The sequence below is a fragment of the Gracilinanus agilis genome, chromosome 4 (genome assembly GCF_016433145.1).
Source record: "Gracilinanus agilis isolate LMUSP501 chromosome 4, AgileGrace, whole genome shotgun sequence".
In the NCBI taxonomy this organism is placed as follows: domain Eukaryota; kingdom Metazoa; phylum Chordata; class Mammalia; order Didelphimorphia; family Didelphidae; genus Gracilinanus; species Gracilinanus agilis.
Genome location: NC_058133.1, coordinates 423,148,364 through 423,166,354, shown reverse-complemented (window position 1 = coordinate 423,166,354; position 17,991 = coordinate 423,148,364). Strand labels below are relative to the sequence as shown.

Here is a 17,991-nt window from a genome sequence, read left to right as displayed (position 1 = left end):
TTTTTTTTTTTTGGTGTCTCTTTTTGTATCCCCAGTGCTTAAGCCAATGTTTGGCACACAGTAGACACTTAATAATGCTTACTGACTGAATGATTAGCACATTGCCTGGCTCATAATAGGTGCTTATTGGCTAACTGATAAGGACATTTATCCCAGTGCTTTAACAAATAAATGGCTTGTTAACTTGATTTTTAAGGGATTTGAGAGCAGCTAGATAGAGTGGCAGAACTGGAGTCAGGAAAACATGAATTCAAATCCAGCCTCAGATATTTACTAGTTGCATGACCTTTTTTTAAAAGCTACATTAACATATATATATATATATGTATTATTACATAACATTATATGAACAAGTCATTTCACCCTCTTTGCCTCCATTTCTTCAACTGTAAAACGGAGAAGGAAATGACAAGCCATCTCAGTATCTTTGTCAAGAAAACCCCAAATGGGGTCACAGAGTCAGCCATGACTGAAAAGAAGTGAACAACAAACAGAATAAGGGGTTTAGAATGCCCTCTCAAGGTTCCTTGATCCTTTGAATTATACTTAATGTTTTCAGGCTTACAGAGAACCTATTTGAGGCAGGGGTGTAGGTACTGTTTCCATCTGACAGATGAAGAATCTAAAACTAAGAGAAATTAAGTGGTTTGTGTATTCCCTGCCACACAGCCAGGTAGTGTCAGAGCCCAGGACCATCTCCTAGTTGATACAGGGACTGCTACCTGTATCTGTGGAAAGAGATAAAAGTCTGGCCTTTATCCTCTCACTAAACGACCACAGGACGGAAGATGCCCAGATGTGGAAGGGACTTTAGTGATACCTAGTCCAGCTCTTTCGTTTTAAGATGAGGAAACTGAAACCCAGAGACTTAGAATAACTTGCTCAATATTACACATATAGCAAGAGGCAAAAGTAGGGTCAGAACTCAGGTCAGAGAACTCCAAACCCCAGCCTCCCTTCCACTATATCATGCTACTTCTTCTCATGAGATTGATTTCATAAAGAAACCGGGGGACCATTCATTATTTCATAATTAAACATAAAAGAAAATATTTTACATGCTTCAGAGTTCATTTTTATCTTCAATCTTGAAAAGGATATTAACAGTCTCAAATACCATCCTAGCTGTGTGACCCTGGGCAAGTCACTTAAATCTAACTCAAAATGCTCTCCTTACTTAGAACCAATACATAGTATTGATTCTAAAAAAGAACGTAAGGGTTTAAAAAGAAAACTATATTAACAAAGAGAAAAAAAGCAGTGACTGGGGGAAGATACACTCTACTACAATAACAATAATAATGACTAACATTTATCTAGTACCTACTATGTGCCAGCCACTGTGCTAAGCACTTTGCAAATCTATTTATTTTATCCTTGCAACAACCCTGGCAGGTAGGTGCTATTATTAGCCCCATTTTTTAGATGAGGAAACTAAGGCAATCTGAGGTGAAACAAAGATCAAACTGGTGGGCCCACAAAGTTTATTATTGGACATTTCTTTATTTTCTTTCCCAAGAACAAAACAATATGGCATCTTGTCAGGTCCAGGTCTTGGCCTTGTGGTCCTATTGTCTACTGAGCTTGCATAAAATGTAAACAACCATATTTTGAGTCAAGCGTGTCATTTGTACAGATCCCCATAGACCTACCGAAGTACAATTTCATAGTCCAACCCAGCCCTCCTCTTGAGACGGTGGGTGGCTAAAAAGTCCCCCAAGAAGAAACTTGTAAAACTTAGTAGTAGAGAAGGGAGAAGGGCCAGGAAGGACAGGAAGGGACATTGAATCAGCTGTAAAGTTTCATGAAACTATATTTTTTAATCAGTATAACAGTACAAAAAATGACTGACAGGGCTATCTTTGGAGCCAGGGTAAAAAAAAGGCATGCCTGGAGCCTTTTTTATTGCTTTTGACGGCTCACAGGCAGCATGGGGGGAGATGTGTTATTTACAGTGGGTGTGATGTGCCAAATCTCATTCCCCCTTGGAAACAAAAATGTGCTTGGAGAGAATGGCGCTGGAGACAGGCAGCAAAGAAGAATTTGAGTCACTGCCCCAGGCAGCCACTTGGAAAAGAAGACTCAAGAAAGGGGCATGGGAGTTGGGTTTCCTTCCAAAGAACAGCTCCTGATAACACTCTGTGAGTGGCCTCTTTAGGGAAGATGCGGTGAACCCTAAGAAACATGGCCCAACTTCACCAGCGATACCCAAAGGGAATGCCAAGCTCCAGCCATTTGTGATTTTCTCATCAGTTATGCCCAAGGGTTAGTTCTGAGGGAGCAAACCTAGCGTGTTTAATTTATACTTGTGTCTTCTTGTGAGAAAAAAGAGAAAACCGAGTGAGGGCGGAGGGAAGGAGAGGGAGTGTGGTTGGGGCCCATGATTTCATCAATGTAAGGAAGTCCTGATGTAGAAACATCTGCTTCCAATGCAGATCAGCAACTTATAGTCTTCATAAGGTTATAAAGTGGAGTTAAATCTCCCTTTCTGCATTTTCCAACCAGGTCCTCTACCTCTGATCTCTGGCGCCAAATAGAACATATCTAAACCCTGTTTGTCTTAATCCTCTGGAGAAGGAAATGGCAAACCACTCTGGTATCTTTGCTAAGAAAATCCCACATGACAACTCTGAAGGACTTATGACAAAGCATGCTCTCCCCGCCCCCCCCCGCCCCCAGAGAAAGAATTGATGGAGTCAGAATGCAGATCAAAGAATATGATTTTTCACTTTTGTTTATTTGTATCTAAGGTCAGATTCCAGGTCAGATTTGCCTGGCTTTCAACCAATGAGCCACCTAGCTCCCCCAAAGAGAAGGAAGGAAGAGAAAAAAATAAAAATAAAACCCATAAAGGGTCATGAAGAGGTAGACATGACTGAACTCTTCTCCATGAAAGCTTCTCAAATAACAAAAGAAAACTATTATCTTTCTTTACAGCATCTCTTTCTCAGGCAAAACATCCTCAGTTTCATCTAACCGATACTTTGATTCCACAGTCTCCAGTCACTTCATCATCCTTGCCATGCTCTTCTGTAACCCTATCAGGTTTTCAACATATTCCATAAAATAGAGCCCTAAGAACCAAAGAAAAAAATTAAAAAGATTCTCCTGTTATCATCCAAGGCAGAATATAATGTAATTCTCACTCCTCTGCTCCTGGATATTTTGTTTTTGTTCTTCAGTAGTGTCCAACTCTTTGTGGCCTGATGGATTTTGTCCACGGGATTTTCTTGGCAAAGACACCAGTGGTTTGCCATTTCCTTCTCCAGTGTGCCCCCTTTTTTACATATTGGGAACCGAGGCAAATGGGGTTAAGTGACTAGCCCAGGGTCACACAGCTAAGGAAGCACCTGAGGCTGGGTTTGAACTTAGATCTTCATGTCTCCAGGTCCAGTGCTCTATCCACTGAGACACCTAGTTGCCCTGGACTCTATTCCTCTATATGCAAACAGAGGTGAGCTAGAGCCAACCCTTATGGCACTGAGCTAACTGTCTGAGCCTTTACACTTCAAAAACTGGCAAACATTACAACTCAAGGTTTGATTTGTTCTTTTGCTGATTGTCTAGAGTATTGGAGAAAATGTTAGTAACACAGACAAATAATACAGACAAAACTTTAAAACATCAGTTGTTAAAGATTTATTGGTACATGTAATGAGCAAAATAATAAAAAAGCAAAGGATAGGGTAAAAAAAAAGATCTTTAATAATAAAGAAAAGATCTTTGTTCCAGGGCAAGGGATGTCTATCTCAAGCGTGTGACCTTCCCTCGGCAGAATGGACCGATGAGAACAATTCTGTCCAAAGGCCATGAAGGCAGCTGTAGCTATAGATTGGTCAGTCATTGGAGATGCTACATCCCAGTGTCATCACCAGTCACCTTGACTTTTGTCTTGCTGCTGGACTTGGATGATTCTGGAAGAGAGAGTGAGGCTGATAACTGTGCAACTCTGCCTCACTTCAGTCCAATTTACTTACAAGTGAAGACGTCACCCTGTGATGTCACTGATCTTCTTTGAAAAGGAAGGATGAACAATGTTTTGTTAGCATTGTTGGCTTGCAGTTTACACTGTCAATCTTATAGTCTGCTCAGAACCTTTCCCTTTCGTGAACTGAAGATGCTTCCATTTTGTAGTATTTGAACAGTTAGCATTTTGAAACCAAGTGTAGAACTTTACATTTTCTACCCTAATATTTCCCCCTTATTAGAATGATCTAATCAATCAACCCTGCTGAGAAAAAGAACCCTCCCATTTTAAATACAATTGTTGCCCTCAAGAAGCTCATTCTTTTGAGTAAAGGCAGGGTTAAAACTCCAATGTACTGGAGCCAGCTTGAAGTGGCCAGGAGAAGCAACTGAATTTTCAGTATGCGTATTTTTGCTTTGGAAATCAGTAAATGCTACAATTCATGGTGTGATGGATTGTTTTGTTGTCTAGACAAAAAAGTAATAGAGAAAATGTTGATAATGCAGAATAAATTTAAAGTGTGTTATAGGCACCTTTTTTGGAGACTTGATTGTTAAACATTTACCAGCACTCTTAAAGAAAAATCCCAACTCTGATTGCTCTATAGTTGCAGGGGGAGATAAGATTCCTTACCCACCTCCTCAATTATCCTTGTTTTCTCCTAAAGCCACTGATATTTTTTTTAATTCTTATCTTCTGTCTTAGAATCTAATAAAAGGGCTAGGCAGTTGGGGTTAAATGACTTGCTCAGGATCACACAGCTAGGAAATCTGAGGCCAGATTTGATCCCAGGTCCTTGTGATTCTATGCTTGGCACTCTAGCTGCCCTTATCCATTTTCTTTAAAGTGAAATAAAAGGAGAATAAGAAAATCTAGAAGTGAATGAAATAAATAAGGATCAAGAATGAGTTCAGTACAGTACAAAGTGCAGGAGATATCAAATCATAGGATCTGGATTTGAATTGCCAAAGTTAAATGGCACAATGGATGAAGCAGTGGTCCTGGAGGCAGGTGGACCTGAGTTCAAATCCAGCCTCAGATACTTACTAGCTGTGTGACCCTGGTCACTTAATCTTCATCTGTCTTACTTTCTTCAATTGTAAAATGGGAATAAACAATAGGACCTACCCTCCCAGGGTTCTTGTAAAGCTGAAATGGGATAACATTTGTAAAGCACCTGGTAGATAATATACTTTTTAAAAAATCCTTTATCTTCCATTTTAGAATCAATACTGTATATTGGTTCCAAAGTAGAAGAGAGCTAAGGGCTAGGCCAGTGATTCCCAAAGTGGGCGCCACTGCCCCCTGGTGGGTGCTGCAGCGATCCAGGGAGGCGGTGATGGCCACAGGTGCATTTATCTTATTAACTGCTATTAAAATTTTAAAAATTTAATTTCCAGGGGGCTAAGTAATATTTTTTCTGGAAAAGGGGCGGTAGGCCAAAAAAGTTTGGGAACCACTGGGCTAGGCAATGAGAATTAAATGACTTGAGCAGAGTTACTTACACAGCTAGGCAGTGTCTGAGATCAAATTTGAACCCAGGACCTCCCACCTCAAACCACTGAGCCACCTAACTATCCCTCATGTAACAGACTCTTAATTAATGGTTATTTTCTTCCTTCTACTCCACTCCCCCCCCCCAATTTGATCTTTGGGAATGATGTTTCTCCTCTCTGTAGCTCAGTTCCCTCATCTGCCAAGGACTAGATGTCTCTAAGGAGCGTCCCATCTCTAACTCCTAGGAGCCTGTGAGTGCAGAAAGCACCTTCTTTTTAGAAGTGATAAATCTAACACACATTCTTTACCTTGTGACTTCCATGCTGTTTATTGTACATGGCAACCCTTTTCAAGTTAAAATAAAAGTCTGACATGTTTCTCCTGGCCATGATGTATGGTTAAGTGTCTGCAACTTCCCTGCCACTGACATAAATCCAACTCATGAGTCCAACTCACGTCTGACCTCTTTGATGAAACCTTTGACTCTTTCAGGGAAGCACGGTCCCTCCTTTTTTGTCTTTTTTTAAATCCCTTCTGCACTTAGAGCTACCACCGCAGAGTTTAGCACTTAAACATTCTCTGTTTCCAATATGTTAGGACCTTTAAAAAATAGTCTCGGCTGGATTGTCAATTCCTTGGAGGCAAAGTCTTCAAATATTACACTTCTTTAACATCCTCAATAGCATCGAGCCAATGCTGGAGACAAATTATTGCATTCAGAGTATGTTGTTGATTACCTAAAGAAAATCCAGACAACTATAAATGCTAAATGATGATGCTGGATGGAGAAAATGTCAGAGGCAAGGGACTAAAGGCTAGAGAGGTAATTAAACCTTTTTCTTTTTTTTAAATTAGATATTGTCCTAGGGAAAATCTTTCTTTTCTGATGCAACCAGGTACTAAGTGGAAAGGGGGCTGGTTCTGAATTCAGAGACTTGCTAGCTCTGTGACTCTGGACAAGTCACTTGACTTCTGTCTGCCTCAATTTCTTCATCTGTAAAAATGAGGATAATAATAGCCCTTACCTCCCAGTTGTTGTGGGGACCAAATGAGATATTAATTATAAAGTGCTTAGCACAGTCCCCAGCACATAGTAAGTGCTGTAGAAATGTTAGCTATTATTATTACTTAGCCTCTAACTACCTCAGCCTCAGTTTCCTCAATGGTAAAAATAAGGATAATAATAGCCCCTACCTTCCATTTGTTGTGGGGATCAAATGAGACATTAATTGTAAATACTTAACACAGTGCCTGGCACATAGTAAGTGCTATAGAAATGTTAGCTATTATTATTACTTAGCTTCTAACTACCTCAGCCTCAGTTTCCTCATCTATAAAATGGGGGCAGGAAAACAGTAGCATTTAACTCCCAAGGTTGTTGTGAGGATAAAATTAGATAATATTTGCGAATTAATTTTATAAACCTTAAAACATCTTTAGATACTACTTCAATGCTACTCTGATTATTATTACAAGTGTTAAGGGCTCTATGATATGTAAGAATCTAAACGAAAAACTAAATCAATCCACCAAAGTGGTTTCAGACTCATTCTTATTACTTAGCTATGTGATCATGTTCACATTGTAGACTAACTTGGTCTACTCACTGTTCCTCAAACTCAGTATTCCATTTCTTTCTCTCCATGTGTTTCCAAAGTGCTAGAATGTTTCCACATGCCTAGAATATTGTCCCTCTTTATCTTTGTCTGTTAGAATCCTTGTATCTTTCAAGGTTCAGCTCATGTTTCATATCCTAAGCCTTTTCTGTTCCCCCTAATTGTTAGAAATCTTTCCCTCCTTAAATTAATTGTATGCATTATATACTTACCAGTGTCCATGTCCCTCCCCACAATCAGTAGAATGTAAGCTTCTTGAGGGCAGGAACAATTTTGTTTTGTCTTTGTATCATCAGTACCTAGCACAGTAACATGGCCATAATAGAAGTTTAACAAATGGTTCTGGGGTTAGATTGGATTGAATAAGTGACTCAACATCTATGTTTCCTCATCTTGTGATGTGATGATCTCTAAGGTCCCTTCCATCTGTAAATCCTATGATCCTAAAATCTCACAATGATAAAATGGAACAAAGGCATTTTCCATGTTTTTGATAACTTCTAAGAGCTTCAGGGAGGAAACAAGTAGGTCATTCCCCAATTATAAAACCAGTGATTCATACTAAATATCATTTCCTCCACACATTATTGGATTAATGTGGCACTTATTGAATTGAAATTATGGATTCTGCTCCATGGTACAATGCAAAGAGTGGTGGATTTAAGGCCAAGTTTGAACTGAGTTTGAATCCTAGTTATGTAATCAGAAAAGGAAAAGAGAGGAGAGGAAAGGAAAGGAGAGAAAGAAAAAGGAAAGCTGATTAAATGTTTAGTACACTCCAGTTCAGAATCTATAATAAACTTAAATGATGATGACATTTAGCAATCCTACACCAAGATTCCTCACATTCCAACTTCTCTATTAACTGGATTTTAGTCTCCAGATGCAGGTCTTAACTAGTATAGCAAGCCAAAACAAGCCTCAAGATCACTTGTGTCATATCACACAAATCAAGTTTCTCATATTCTGCAGAGCATAAATATTTCATTATCCTCACCCTTTGGTTTTCAGTGCCATGAGAAACCCAGAAAGATGGCAAATTGCATGATTCAAAAAAGGGGGAAAGAGTGAGAGGTGCCAAATTTGGAAAATTTCGGTGTCTCTTGGTGCCATTGGCTAAATCCAGTTTTCCCAACATGCTTCATGATAGGATGAGGAAGACAACCTAAATAATCTTTTTTCCCCCCTTCCTTTCAGATCTGGCATGAGCTTTAACTTGAAGCACAGGCTGCCTCTTCATGAACTCTGGGTTATGTCCTGTGAAAAAGAGGAAGAGGAAAAGCAAAAAGAATGGAATGGAGATTATGAGTTCCGACCCAAACCAGGAACTTCTCTCATCTTCATCTGGCCCACTGGCAACTGCATTGCTGGGTTTTGGTGAGTTGCCATAACGTCAGTTGTACATCTACAACACATAATCCCTCAGAAAGAGCCAACACCCATATGTGCCTTGTTATCCTTATTTTAGCAAACAGGATGTGAAAACCCTGCTCAGAGAATCAACACTGGATCTTCTTTATTGTCATGAGCAAATAAAAACACACTAACACATTCATGACTCCTTCTAAGTTGAATCCACCTAGGTTAACAGTTAGGGTTTCAAAAAAGCAGATTGTTACTGTGATAAGGAGTAGAAACAGATGTTGACTTTAATAAGAAACCACACACACAAAAAGTTATTTTAACCTTTTCACCTCTTTAAAGCACCTGGATCAATGATGGCGAACCTTTTAGAGACTGAGTGCTATGCCCACCCACTCCCCACCACATGCTGGGTACACTCTGTCCCCATTATCTCACACAGGGGAGGGAGAAAGTGCTTCCACTGGGCTACTAGATAGAGGGGTGGGTGAAGTGAGGAATGTCCTCAGCTAGTGTAGAGAGAGGGAAGGGAGTGGCCCAAGCTCTCTGCTCCCCTCCAGCTCTGCTACCTGTGAGCTGCCCACCTTACCCTCTGTGTGCTCCCATTAGGCTGCTGGGCAGAGGAGCAGGAGATGCAAAAAAATGTCATCAGGCATGGTGGAGAGGGAGTAGGGAGCAGCTCTGCCCAAGTCCCTCTACCTTTCTAGTAATGAACTAGGGATATCAGGGAAGACTATAAAGATATAAATGTATACATAGATATATATGAACATAATTTTAACCATTTTCAATGAAAGTCTTTCTAAAATGTACTACATACTTCCTAGCATTCTTTTTTTTAAAAAAACACTTACCTTCCATCTTAGAATCAATACTGTGTATTGGTTCTAAGGCAGAAGAGTGGTTAAGGCTAGGTAGGCAATGGGGTTAAATGACTTGCCCAGGGTCACCCTAGCATTCTTAAATTTAATATATTTTAACTTTTTCTTCTTACTATGAGCATTATGAGTATAAAATTATCATTCTGTGCTGCAAAAATAGTAATATTACATTTAATATTATATAAATATAATAACATATATTTTAAGGATTGTGGAGAACTTCACATATATGATCTTGTTAACTATCCATAACTGCCCTAGGAGACATTATTATTTATAATTATCCTCATTTTATAAATGTAGGAACTGAAACTTAAGGAGGCTTAAGTGACTTGTTATATGGTCAGACAACTAGTATCATAGTATTGCAATTAGATCCAAAACCAGAGCAAGATAGTAAATGTGAATGGACCTCTGAGACTTTGAAGGAATGGGCCAAAATTGGGCTATGCCAAGATCTCTATTATTTAAAAATTTTTAACAAATAAGTATTAGCTAAATACTGAAGCACTGCATAAAGAAATATTCTGAGGAAATTAGACCCTGGGAGGGGTCAATGTGACCACAGGCCGATTTAGGTTTTGTGCAGGAAATGGTTGGCATTGTGTCACCTTCCTTTCCCTCCTGTAACAGTTAAGAAAAACAACATTGGTTTTATCCTTAAAAATAGATAAATATGTCCTTCTAAACTTCATAAGACCAGCAACGTATTAAAAAAAAAAAGCAGAATTCGGCTTCATTTTCATGTTATCTCATGGTATGGGAAGGAATAGGCACAGAGTATTTTTTCATCTGCTCACTTTTAGAGGCCAATTTTCCTCAGTTGGTTTCTTAACATTCTGATTGCTGGTAATGTCACAGGTCCTTCCACCTAGTGATCAGAGCCTGAATTTCCCAAAAGAGGGATCTTTCCTACTTGTAAGTAGGTTTTGCTCACTAATATGGGAAATCCCACTCTCGTAAAGAGATCCTGTGACCAGGTTCTCCTCCATTCACACTCCGGTCTCGTGAGTCATAGAACTAGGCTTGTCCTTGTGACTGATTCTTCCTCTTCAAGTCATTAAGGACCTTGGATTGTTATGGCCACATAATAGCCTTTTCTTTGTCTACTCTAATGCAACCAGCATGTAACCTAAAAGAACAGCTTACCAGTTGTTAGTATAGATAGGTAAACCTAATTCTTTTCTGGCAATTTCCATGGAAAAAATGAAAAGAATGAGAAGACAGACAAGATAGACAAACAAACAGAGGAGGGGAGGGAGAAAGGAAGAGAGAAAGAGAGAGAGAGAGAGAGAGAGAGAGAGAGAGAGAGAGAGAGAGAGAGAGAGAGAGAGAGAGAGAAATTGATAAAGTACTTACTATGCGTGAGGCCTTGTATTAAGTTCTAAAGGATATAAAATAAGATAATGGTATGGTTCTTATTTTCCAGAAGCTTCATTCTAATACAGGAAAATAAAACATACAAGGGGCAGTAGTAGTAGCGGAAGAGCTAGAAGGGGATAGAGAGGGAGCCACACATCTGAGTCTTCTCATGATATGGAGGTTCCAGGAAGGTTATCACCAATGATTGAGTTTAACCTCAGGGTAGAGGGAAGTTTTAGACTGAGAAACTCAAAAACAAAAGGAAAACTCATGATATTTCTCTGCAAAACCAAATTCAGTAACCTGGATATTGATGCCATTCACACACACAAAAAAATAGACAAGATGTGTGTGTGGGTGTGTGCCTCTTTACAAATGTCCAATATATAAAATTCCCATTTATAGAATAGTTACGGTTCAGAGTAGCCCTTCCTTTCATAAACAAATTCTTCACAGAATTCAGTATTTCGAAGAGATGTCATAGCAAACATCTAGTCCGACTTATACATGAAAAAGAATCCATTACAAAATTAACAGACAAGTGGGCATTAAGCCTCTACCTTAATATCTCCAATGATGGGGAACTATAACATTCCAAAGCAAACCATTCTGTTTTTAGAAAGCACTGATTGTTTGGAAGTTTTTCATGAAATCAAGCCTAAATTAATCTCTTTTCAAATTCTGCCCATTGCTCTTGGTTCTGCCCTCTGGAGTCAAACTTATTATATCTATTCCCTCTTCCACAGGATAATTCTTCAAAAGCTTGGAGAGAGCTATCACATTCCTCTGAGTGTCCTACCCTGGGCTAAACACCCCTAGTTCCTTTAGCCAATCCTTATTAAATCCTATTAAATTGTACTGAATTCCAACTTATTAGAGTTGGGCTAATATTCTAGACTGTCAGGACTTTTTTGGATCCTAACAGTATCTTCCAATGTGTTTTATCTATCATTTTCAGCCTTGTCATCTGTAGATTGGATGAGTATCCCAGGTTTGCCTTTACCCAAGTCACTGATAAAATTTTAAACAGTACAAGACCAAGCATAGACTCTTAGGATACTCTGTGACCTACTGCCAAATTCACATTAAAACATTCACAGCTAATCTTTTGTGCTTGACTATTCAATGATTCTGAATCCATCTAATTATATTTTCATTTAGCCCATTTCTCTTCATCTTATTTCATGTTCATTCTTATTTCACTTTCATTAAATATGAAATGCTTTGCTAAATAATCCAAGCAAACTCTTATCTAAAGTATTATCTTGATCTATCAGTCGAGTAGCAATTTTACTAAAAGAAAAAATAGTCTGCCAGTTTATGTACCTGAAAAAAAGGAATAGTTTGACTAGCATGACATTCTTAATAAAGTCTTTTCTTTTTTCTTTTTTTCTTTTAATAATAATTATTTACAAGTGCCTCAGCCCTTCCCTCCCCTTCCTACATCATAGAAGGTATCATCCAGGAGGCAGACAGACAGACAGACAGATAGATAGATAGATAGATAGATAGATAGATAGATATAGATATAGATATAGATATAGATATCTTGAATGTTTATCATGTCTCCATTTTTCAGTTCATAAGTTATTCTTCAAGTATTAAGTCTGTAGCTATTTATAATGTTTTCCTGATTCTACTCATTTCACTGTTAACTATCCCACATAGTTCTTTCCAAGTTTTTTTTTTAATTAGCCTGATCATCGTTTCTTATGGTGCAGTAGTATTCCATTACAATCATACCATAATTGGTTTAGCTATTCCTTAATTGATGGACAGCCCTTCAGTTTCCAGTTCTTTGCCACCACAAAGAGAACCACTCTAAATATTTTGGAATATAGAGATTCTTTTCCTTTTTCCCTGACCTCCTTGAGAAATAGACCCAGCAATGGTATTGCTTGATTTAAGGTTATATACAGTTTCATAACTCTATGAATATAATTTCAAATCGATCTCCAAAATGGTTGGATCAGTTCACAGCACAACCAATAGTGGATTAGTAGTGCCTCCATTTTCTCACATTCCATCCAAGATTTGTCATTTTGTCCTTTTGTCATTTTACTAATCTGATGGGTGTGAGATAGCATCTCAGAAGTGTTTTAGTTTGCATTCCTCTAATCAGTAATGATTTAGAGAATTTTTTTACATATCTATATATGACTTTCATTCCTTCATTCAAAAACTGTCTATTCATATCTTTTGCCCATTTATCAACTGGAGGATGGCTCTTATTCTTATAAATTTGACAAGGTTCTCTATATTTTTTAGACAGGTGACTGCTATCCAAGGGATTGTCTATACCCATTTTCCCCCAGTTTTCTGCTGCCCCTTTTCTATATGTTCACTAACCATCTCTTTGGAAAGAGAAAAGTTTACAAATGTAGAGTTTATGGGTTTTATTTTCTTCCCTTTTTTGAAATTTAGAAATCAATCCTCTTCTTTCCTCCAATATAGTCTTTTTTAAAAAAAGAAAAACCCTTACCTTCTATTTTACAATCAACACTAAGTATTGGTTCCAAGGCAGAAGAGAGGTAAGGGCTAGGCAACTAGGGTTAAGTGACTTGCCCAGGATCACACAGTTAGAAAGTATCGGATAACAGACTTGAACCCAGAACTTTACATCTTTGGGCCTGGGTTTCTATCCACTGAATCACCTTCCTGTTCCTTGCCCCACCCCCACCCCCAGACTAGTGTTAAAAACAACAGCACTATTTTTTTTTATTGTTCTCAGCTTTCAACATCAACCTCAGTTCATTCTGAGCTATAACACTCTTGACATTACTTTTACAGAGTAAAACTATGCTTTTATATTCATCTCCTGTTGTCTGGCCTTGCTTCCATCTTCTGTACACATCTTTTTAAAATCTGGGGGATGCTGAATTTTCTGTGCAGTCACATCAGTCTCTGTAGAAAACTCCCACTTATGCTCTTCAGTGGGATTATTTCCCTTCATGTCTTCCTAATTTCATTCTTTAAGAATTCCTCATTCCTCCTGAGCTGACAACTTTTCTAGTAAAATTTGATTCCATGGGAAAGCTAGTCTTCTTCTGGACTCTTTGAAATTTCCTCTCCCAAAATGCAGGTTCTATGTCAGACTATCTTCTCCTCTCTTAAAAGCTCTAGGAAGGAGTGGGTCACTTCTTGCCAAGGTTTCCATCATTTCTGCCCCAGCAACTAGTGACTTCTTGCTATTGATAATAATATGGAGAATGGAAATTAACATTAAGACAAATTAAGAAGTTATTCAATCTTTTGCTTTTGACAGCAAGAGAGAACTCAGACATCTGGGCAACTGAAGTCTCCCCTCACTGTATACCACCAGGCTTGTCTTTTTCCTGAAGCCATCCTCCACTTCCTTTCTTTCTGGGTATACTCTAATAATGTCCAACACCCCCCCCCAAAAAAAACCCAAAAAACCCAACACTTCTGTTTTTCCCTACACTAATCTTCTTCCAAATGCCTTCTACCATGTTTTCCCAGCTCCCTCTGGATTCTCAATTTCCTTCTATATGTAATGATATACCACCACTGCCTTCCCCATCACTTTATCCATTCCATTCCTTTTGAACAAAGTACACATGTTTAGAGTGACTTATTAGTCATGGGTTGTGCCCTACTAAGTCTCAGTGATGTCTATGAGGTAAATTTGCCTCTTGACATTATGACTGCTAATTTATCTTGCTTATTGCTTAATTTTTGAGCATTTATATATAGACATTTTACCTCTAACTCCTTTCTTGGATTTTTCTCTCCTCTGAACTTTGGGTGATTCAGCTGCCATTTTTCTGCCTTAGATGCCCTCCATGTCAGTTGTTCTCAAGCAATGTGCTTCAGGTTTCGGTAGGTATAAAACTTTGGTCTTCAGTTTCTTGCTGAAGCTTTCACCATCTTTGGCAATATTTTCTAGATTCTTTTCGGCAGTATCATGTGTGAACACATGAATCATCAAAAGTGGGTAGTAGTCATTCATTTCATAAATTTTCCTTAAATAACCATCTCCCTCAATTTTCATTTAGAATACAACTCATTTAAAAAAAATTTAGACAAATATCTCGACAACATAAGGTCAAGGTATATCTGAACTCAAATGATCTTTTGACTTTTTTCAATGTAAGGAACTTCCTCTACAATGTAGATTCCAACTATCAGTTGATAAGTCTTGGTGGCTCACCTGATACATGTCACATAGAAATGCTGACTCGCCTGGGGTCACACAGCTGTTAAGAACCAGAAGCACAATTTGAACCTCGGTCTTCTCAGATCTAAGCCACACACACTATCTACCATGCCACATTGTCTCAGGCTCAGCTAGACTAGTCCTCAAATAACCATACTGGTATTAAGTTTGATGAATGGGCATACAGCTAGAGAAGGAGAAAGATAGAAGGTGATAACTAAAAACCAAGGTACAAGGTGGCTAAAAAAGCCTAATTCTAGAACAGAGCCAAGGACAAAACCAGATGATTGACCAGAATAGAAATAATAGAAGACTTAGAATCTGTCAAGTGTCTGTTCCAAAAATGGAAATAAGCAGTTACCTGTGTTAGCATTAAAGTCAGGGTCAATGAGATCAAACCAGGCAAAAAAAGCAAGGATATGAGTATGGATGGGCTAATGTTGAAGCAACTTTTCCACCATCTTGTGTGACTTTGGGCCATTTCCTTTTGCTGTCTAAGGGACTCTCAAAAGTTTTCTCTAGCAATACAATTCTAAATAGATATTAACTAGCCGATTATGACTTTTGGACATCTACCAGAATAAAATAAAGCATAATTAGTGGATACTTAGTGAAATTTAGGTAATGTTAGTAGCTAATCTTTTGAGACCTATTTTTTCCTCTGTTGTGTAGGTAATCCATTTGTGTAAGTATTTTGTTTTGTTTTGTTGCCCCAATTTTCTGGCTAATTGTGTTAATGAAGACCAGGACTGTTCCAAAAGTGCTTTGCAAACAATATAGCAGTATAAATCTGTGAGTTATCAATATAGTCATTATCAGTGTTATTATTAATAAGTTTGAAAGCCAATAGGGCAGAGAAGGTAGAGAGTCAGTCTTGGAGAACAGAAGATTTGGGTTCAATTCCTGCCTCTGATATATTGGCTATATGATCCTGGGCAGGTCATAACCTATGTCAGGGTCCTAAGCAGCACTTGGAAAATTGGAAGTCATAGAGAAGATAGACTTATATTGGTACTATGAGTTTCATCACAAGTCCAAAAACAATGAAATCATAAGTCCGGTTAAAAAATAAAGTCTTGAAGAAAAAAGATTGACACGATTTTTTAAAAGTTATGTCTGAATGATCAACAATTTACCTCAGCTACAGAACAGGACAGATCTATTTCTACTAGTCATTTAGCTATTTATCATACTGCCACCCATTTATGTTATTACTGTAGAGAATCTTCCCATTTCTCCTTTAAAGCTCATGTTTAACTGAGTCAGAATGAGTTATTCAGTCACTGTCATTTACATCATTTAATATCAGTGCAGCTGGAGGTAGAATTTTTTGGCAAATTATTTTTATCTACCTTTGAAACAAGACTTTGTGCACAAATTATAATTTTAATTCTCATTTTTTTAAAGAAAACTCATTAAAAATATCACAATCTGATGTTTTTAGTTGATTGTAGCTTTCAGAAACTCCCACTTTTATCTCACTGTTTTTATAATTATTTTCAGTCAAAGTTTCTTTCTAAATTTTGTTTTTTAATAAAGAAATTTTGGTGAGAAGGAGCCATTTAGTGGCCTTTGATATGTTTTTTTAAAATATGCATTTCCCATTTTAAAAAAAATGGTGACCTTATTTTTCAATCTGTAAGTTCTGTACCCAAAAGACTAAATACTAAAATTCTGAAGGGAGGAGGCAGCTGAGTGACTCAGTGGATTGAGAGTCAGGCCCAGAGATGAGAGGTCCTGGGTTCAAATTTGACCTCAGACACTTCCTAGCTGTGCGACCCTGGGCAAGTCACTTGCCCTTACCACTCTTCTGCCTTAGAACCAATACCCAGTATTGGTTCTAAGATGGGAGGTAAGGGCTTAAAAAAATTCTGAAAGGACAAAAAACATTTTATTTTATTTTTAAATAATATTTTCCCTTATGTGATTGGTATGGCACTGAATAAGCAGATTAGTTTAGGTAAATTTTTCATTTTTATTATATTTGTTTAACATATCAATGAGCAAATAATGTTGTTCAGATCTGACTTTATTTGTGTGAAAAGTATCTTGTAATTAAGTTCATACATTTCCTGAGTTTGTTTTGGCAGGTAGACTATCAAGTATTTTATATTACCTACTGTTAATTTAAGTGGAATGTCTTTGTCTATCTCTTGCTGCTGGGCTTTGTTGGTAATATATAGAAATGCCGATGACTTTTGTTGATTTATATTATATCCTGAAATTTTATTTAAATTGTTATTTCAACTAATTTTAGTTGATTTTCCAGGATTCACTAAGTATACCATCATATATCATCTGCAAAGAGTGATAATTTTGTTTCTTTATTGCCCATTCTAGCTCAGTTTCTTTCTCTTCTCTTTTTGCTATAGCTAGCATTTCTAACACAATATTTAATAATAGTAGTGATAAGGGGCATCCTTATCACTCCTGATCTTATTGGGTAGACTTCTAGCTAATCTTCATTACAGATAATGCTTATTGGTGGTTTTAGATGGATATTATTTATCATTTTTTTATTTTTTTTATTTTAAACCCTTAACTTCTGTGTATTGACTTATAGGTGGAAGATTGGCAAGGGTAGGCAATGGGGGTCAAGTGACTTGCCCAGGGTCACACAGCTGGGAAGTGTCTGAGGTCGGATTTGAACCTAGGACCTCCTGTCTCTAGGCCTGGCTCTCAATCCACTGAGCTACCCAACTGCCCCCTATCATTTATCATTTTAAGGAAAGTTCCATTTATTCCTATGCTCTGGTTTTTTGTTCATTTGTTTTAAGTTTTATTTTGAATATTTTCCCATAGTTACATGTTTCATGTTCTTTCCCTCTCCCCCAAATCCCTCTAGCCACCACTAGCCAATGCACAATTCCACTGGTTTTATATGTATCATTGATTAAGACCTAATTCCATATTATTGCCTATGCTCTGTTTTTAATAGGAACGGGTGTTGTATTTTGTCAAAAGCTTGACAGAAAATATTGTCAACAAAAAGGAGTCTCAGTTATAGATTTCAGAAAAGGCACTAATTCATTTTTAATAAAAAATAACATTCCTTCTGAAGTTGCTAAAAATTTCTGATTTATTATCATATTTTTTTAAATTTGAAGTGTATATTTCAGCATCTTAAAT

General features: G+C 37.6%; 1 protein-coding gene across 1 annotated transcript in view; it reads left to right on the top strand.

Moving 5' to 3' along the window:
* LOC123246963 (T cell activation RhoGTPase activating protein) overlaps positions 1-17,991 on the top strand; it is a 127,173-nt gene that overhangs the window by 68,961 nt on the left and 40,221 nt on the right. The window contains exon 4 of the mRNA XM_044675745.1: positions 8,278-8,457. Coding sequence (XP_044531680.1) covers positions 8,278-8,457 — 180 coding nt within the window. The remainder of the gene's footprint in view (positions 1-8,277; positions 8,458-17,991) is intronic.